The 6,384-nt window shown below is 45.5% G+C and overlaps 1 protein-coding gene across 1 annotated transcript in view; it reads right to left on the reverse strand.

Moving 5' to 3' along the window:
• LOC124789229 (facilitated trehalose transporter Tret1-like) overlaps window positions 1-3,955 on the reverse strand; it is a 54,815-nt gene extending 50,860 nt beyond the window's left edge. Inside the window, exon 1 of the mRNA XM_047256523.1 lies at window positions 3,635-3,955. Coding sequence (XP_047112479.1) covers window positions 3,635-3,955 — 321 coding nt within the window. The remainder of the gene's footprint in view (window positions 1-3,634) is intronic.
• Between the last annotated feature and the right edge of the window lie 2,429 nt (window positions 3,956-6,384).

Below are 6,384 nucleotides of genomic sequence, written 5' to 3' on the forward strand. Positions count from 1 at the left end.
CCCAATCCCCTGACTATAATCCTACTGAACTGCTTGGAATCTCTTGGATAGAGCAGTTAAATCAAGGCCTAATACAAACGTTCATCGCCTCTGGACCAGACTACAAGAGGAATGGCGGCATATCACCGAGGAAACCCTGATGAAGGTGACAGCAAGAATGTCTCGCGAATGCAGAGCAGAGATTAAAGCCAAAGGAGGCTGTTTTGAGGAGAGTACATTTTGACTGCATGTATTTAGTTTCAATAAAAGATTCCAAGTCTGACGTGTAAGTATTTCTAACATTTCTAGTTCCAATTTTCATACGTCTGACAAAGTAAAATATTGCAAGATGTTCGAAATTCTGAGGAAAGTGGGGGTAAGTTATAGGGAGAGACGGGTCATATACAATATGTACAACAGCCAAGAGGGAATAATAAGAGTGGACGACCAAAAACGAAGCGCTCGTTATAAAAAGGGTGTGAGACAAGGATGTAGTCTTTCGCCCCTTCTGTTCAATCAGTACATCGAGGAAGCAATAATGGAAATAAAAGAAAGGTTCAGGAGTGGAATTAAAGTTCATGGTGAAAGGATATCAATGATTCCATTCGCTGATGACATTGATATCCTGAGCGAAAGTGAAGAAGAATTACAATATCTGCAGAACGGAATGAACAGTCTAATGAGTGCAGGGTATGGATTGAGAGTAAATCGAAGAAAGACTAAGGTAATGAGAAGTAGTAGAAATGAGAACAGCGAGAAACAGGATTGATGGTCACGAAGTAGATGAAGTTAAGGAATTCTGCTACCTAGGCAGTAAAATAACCAATGACGGACGGAGCAAGCAAGACATCAAAAGAAGACTAACAATGGCAAAAAGAACATTCCTGGCCAAGAGAGGTCTACTAATATCATATATTAGCCTAAATTTGAGGAAGAAATTTCTGAGAATGTATGTCTGGATTACAGCATTGTATGGTAGTGAAACATGGACTGCGGGAAGACCGGAACAGAAGAGAATTGAAGCATTTGAAATGTGGAGCTTCAGACGAAAGTTGAAAATCAGGTGGACTGATAAGGTAAGGGATGAGGAGCAGAATCGGAGAGGGAAGGAATGTGTGGAACACACTGATAAGGATAAGGGACAGGATGATAGGACATCTGTTAAGACATGAGGGAATGACTTCCATGGTACTAGAGGGAGCTGTAGAGGACAAAAACTGTAGAGGAAGACAGTTTGGAATACATCCAGCAACTAATTGAGGACATAGGTTGGAAGTGTTGCTCTGAGATGAAGAGGTTAGCACAGGTGAGGAGTTTGTGGCAGGCTGAATCAAACCAGTAAGAAGAATGATGACCAAAAAAAAAGAAAAATGCACGCAGTCAAATTTTACTCTCTTCAAAATCGCCTCCTTTGGCTTTAATCACTGCTCTACATACTGTTTCCGTAAGAGCGTGCAAAATTGTAGCAGGATACAGAGAATGCTCCACTGAGTAATTCGAGGTAGGAAACCTGGGACAGGAGAAGCCATCTTAAGGAAATATGGAAGTAAACTTGTTTACCGCCTTGTCTAGCATTGCTGTTTTCCAGCTTATTTACAAGTAATATGCGCAGAAGTTTACAAGCAGTGTGCTGTTTATTTACATTCATCTTCTTTATTTCCTGCCAGGAAAGAGGGACGACGAGCCTGATTACCAGGATGTCATGACGTAGATCTGCTCAAAAATCATGCTGTAATAGAGAATCAAAGCTCTTTTGGGCGTTGCGAGTATTCAGTGCTGAAGGATGAAACCTGACGTTGAAGAATTATATCTGTTGTGTTAATTTGGTCATCTCCAAGACCTACAAGCAAATAAGGGGATATCACGTAGACACTGGAAAGACATCAACTACTTTCTATTTTTATTGTCAATTATGAACGAACTATTAAATTTTAAGTTTTCTCCTTATGTGGTGTCGCAAGTCTGTTGTAGCTCCTCCCGTTATTAGGCCGAATCTTTTAAAGCAAATGGGGCGTTGCACTTCATCGATACCGCACTTCACAAAATACTTCCATACTAGGGATGAAGCCATTATGTAATACGACAAAATTCCGACGACGACGAGGAGAAACTACAATATAGACCAGATGGGGAGTGTCTCGCACACCGTATGTACACGCATGCCATCGAAATACCACGTCAAATGCTGACAGTTCCATCATTGCATCAGCAATGCCTTACCAGTTCTTATGCCATGTGTGTTGCTCGTTTTTGTTATTAAAGTAGTATTGACCGCCTTTCCATTTCCTATAATAATGCAACATTTTAAAGCAATGGAAATTTAGGGAATGAAAATTACTATTTTTAAAAAAAGGTTTATTTGAAAACCAAACATTTTTTGTACTGCTATTATGGATAATTAATTGACATTTCTGTTTTTTAACCCGGTTATTAGTAAAAAATAAAAAAAAACATCTGCTGTAACCAAGACCAAACAAATGCCGAAAAATAATAGTTACTCAGAACTAAAACCTACACCATGATGTACCTATTTTGGTGACGGCCAATCTATTTAGTGATTTTTCCAGTAGGAGTCATTTTCTTAAAGGGCGTCAGCTTTCAGTTAGTATTGACGTTTCCAGAATGAGATTTTCGCTCTGCAGCGGAGTGTGCGCTGATATGAAACATCCTGGCAGATTAAAACTGTGTGCCCGACCGAGACTCGAACTCGGGACCTTTGCCTTTCGCGGGCAAGTGCTCTACCAACTGAGCTACCGAAGCACGACTCACGCTTGGTACTCACAGCTTTACTTCTGCCGGTATCTCGTCTCCTACCTTCCAAACTTTACAGAAGCTCTCCTGCGAAACTTGCAGAACTAGCACTCCTGAAAGAAAGGACATTGCGGAGACATGGCTTAGCCACAGCCTGGGGGATGTTTCCAGAATGAGATTTTCACTCTGCAGCGGAGTGTGCGCTGATGTGAAACTTCCTGGCAGATTAAAACTGTGTGCCCGACCGAGACTCGAATTCGGGACCTTTGCCTTTCGCGGGCAAGTGCTCTACCAACTGAGCTACCGAAGCACGACTCACGCCCACTACTCACAGCTTTACTTCTGCCAGTATCTCGTCTCCTACCTTGCAAACTCTCCGCAGTATCCTTTCTTTCACGAGTGCTAGTTCTGCAAGGTTTGCAGGAGAGCTTCTGTAAAGTTTGGAAGGTAGGACACGAGATACTGGCGTAAGTAAAGCTGCGAGTAGCGGGCGTGAGTCGTGCTTCGGTAGCTCAGATGGTAGAGCACTTGCCTGCGAAAGGCGAAGGTCCCGAGTTCGAGTCTCGGTGGGGCACACGGTTTTAATTTGCCAGGAAGTTTCAATTTATTTAGTGTTTTTCACCCTGACATAATGCTTCAGAATCAAATACCCTTTGCAAAATGCTCATCCTGACAATTGACGAGCATCAAAAGAGGTTACCCAGTTACAGTGCATGTCGCTATCCTATGACTTTTGTCCCCTCAGAGTATTTCTTTAGTGTTGCTTGAATTATCAGGCGTAACTCCAGCAGGGTCTTTCTGGTACCTTTACCTTTCCTAAAGCCAAACTGATCGTTACGTAAGATGTTCTCAGTTTTCTGTTTATTACCGAGAGGACTTGATAGACACTCCCAAACACTCATACCTGGAAGATCTCGGCACCATACATGTTGAGCGCTGGGTTTCCGACGCCGATACCGAGCCCCGAGATGAAGCGCACGACGCAGAGCCAGGTGGGAGAGTACTCGACGAACATGAGCGCGACCCAGCTGGCGCTGATGGGCAGCATTGCAATCAGCGTCGTGGTGCGCCGCCCCACGCGGTCCGCCGCCCAGCCGCCCACCCAGGGACCCAGCGCCGCCGCCAGCGACGGCAGAGACCCCACCCACGACGCCTCGGCGGCCGTCAGGTGGGGGAGTTTGGGCACCGCCGGCGACGACCACGCCAGCACGATGCCCGTCGACATCATCCCCAGGCTCACTGCCACAGCGGGGCAAAAGAATCTTAATTACGTGCTTGTGGACGAGAACAAAATGTCTAAGGTCCCACTCAATATAATATGCCACAGACTAAAACTGTGTGCTGGACCGAGACTCGAACTCGGGACCTTTGACCTTCGCGGGCAAGTGCTCTACCATCTAAGCAACCGCCGGCCGAAGTGGCCGAGCGGTTATACACGCTTCAGTCTGGAACCGCGCGACCGCTGCGGTCGCAGGATCGAATCCTGCCTCGGGCATGGATGTGTGTGGTGTCCTTAGGTTAGTTAGGTTTAAGCAGTTCTAGGGGACTGATGACCACAGATGTTAAGTCCGATATTTCAAATGGCTCTGAGCACTATGGGACTACAACTTAGAACTACCTAAACCTAACTAACCTACCACACACATCCATGGCCGAGGCAGGATTCGAACCTGCTAGCACAGCGGTCTCGCGGTTCCAGACTGTAGTGCCTAGAACCGCACGGCCACCCCGGCCGGCTAAGTCCCATAGTACTCAGAACCATTTAAACCATTTGAACTGAGCTACCCAAGCACGACTCACGGGCCGTCCTCATAGCTTCATTTCCTCCAGGAAGAGCTTCTGTGAAGTTTGGAAGGTAGGAGACGAGGTACTGACGGAAGTAAAGCTGTGAGGAGCGGGCGTAAGTCGTGCTTGGGTAACTCGGTTGGTAGAGCACTTGGCCGCGAAAGGCAAAGGTCCCGAGTTCGAGTCTCGGTCCGGCACACAGATTCAATCTGCCAGGGAAGTTTCATAACAGCGCACACTCCGCTACACAATGAAAATATCATTCTGGTAATATACCACAAATCGCTACACAAACAAATAATTTGCATTAATGAAATTTCTGTAATACATGTGTCTAGGTAACATATTTAAGTGATTAACATTGAAAAATCACAGGTTAATGTAAGCGCGAGACAGGCCATTGCAAATATGAAATTCTGGTACATTAAGAATCGGTGTGACCGCCAGGATGTCGAATCCAAGCATGCATTGTGTTGTATAGGTGCCAGCTGTTAGTTTGTGGGATGACTTCCATGACTTTTTCACTTGGTTGGTCAGTACAGGGACGGTTAGTGCTGTTTCTGGATGACAATGGTGTTGCCATCCGAAGATGTCTCGACTGGAGTCAGATCTGATGACCGAGCAGGCTGAGGTAACGTGTTGACATCATTGGGGTACAACAGCGTTATGTGGACAAGTCCTAACCTGTAGGAACACTTCCCCTGGAACGCTGTTCATGAATGGCAGCACAGCAAGTCAAATCACCAGACTGACGTACAGTTTTGCATCAAGGTGCGTGGGATAACCACGATAGTGCCATTGCTGTCATACCAAATCGAATCCCAGACCGCCGGCCGGAGTGGCCGAGCGGTTCTAGGCGCTACAGTCTGGAACTGCGCGATCGCTACGGTTGCAGGTTCGAATCCTGCCTTGGGCATGGATATGTGTGATGTCCTTAGGTTAGTTATGTTTAAGTAGTTCTAAGTTCTAGCGGACAGATGACTTCAGAAGTTAAGTCCCATAGTGCTCAGAGCCATTTGAACCATTTGAATCCCAGACCATAACTCCAGGTACAGGTCCAGTGTGTCTTCCACGCAGACAGACTGATTGCAGGCACTCAACTGGCCTCCTTCTGATCAACACATGGCCATCACTGACACAGAGGCAGAATCAGCTTTTATCAGAAAGCACAAAAATGATTCAAATGGCTCTAAGCACTATGGGACTTAACAACTGAGGTCATCAGTGCCGTAGAACTTTTTTTTTGGTCATCAGTCCACTGACTGGTTTGATGCGGGCCGCCACGAATTCCTTTCCTGTGCTAACCTCTTCATATCAGAGTAGCACTTGCAACCTACGTCCTCAATTATTTGCTTGACGTATTCCAATCTCTGCCTTCCACTACTGTCTTTGCCCTCTACAGCTCCCTCTAGTACCATGGAAGTCATTCCCTCATGTCTTAGCAGATGTCCTATCATCCTGTCCCTTCTCCTTATCAGTGTTTTCCACATATTCCTTTCCTCTCCGATTCTGCGTAGAACCTCCTCATTCCTTACCTCATCAGTCCACCTAATTTTCAACATTCGTCTATAGCACCACATCTCAAATGCTTCGATTCTCTTCTGTTCCGGTTTTCCCACAGTCCATGTTTCACTACCATACAATGCTGTATTCCAGACGTACATCCTCAGAAATTTCATCCTCAAATTAAGGCCGGTATTTGATATTAGTAGCCTTCTCTTGGCCAGAAATGCCTTTTTTGCCATAGCGAGTCTGCTTTTGATGTCCTCCTTGCTCCATCCGTCATTGGTTATTTTACTGCCTAGGTAGCAGAATTCCTTAACTTCATTGACCTCGTGACCATCAATCCTGATGTTAAGTTTCTCGCTG

The sequence above is a fragment of the Schistocerca piceifrons genome, chromosome 3 (assembly GCF_021461385.2).
Source record: "Schistocerca piceifrons isolate TAMUIC-IGC-003096 chromosome 3, iqSchPice1.1, whole genome shotgun sequence".
NCBI classification, from domain to species: domain Eukaryota; kingdom Metazoa; phylum Arthropoda; class Insecta; order Orthoptera; family Acrididae; genus Schistocerca; species Schistocerca piceifrons.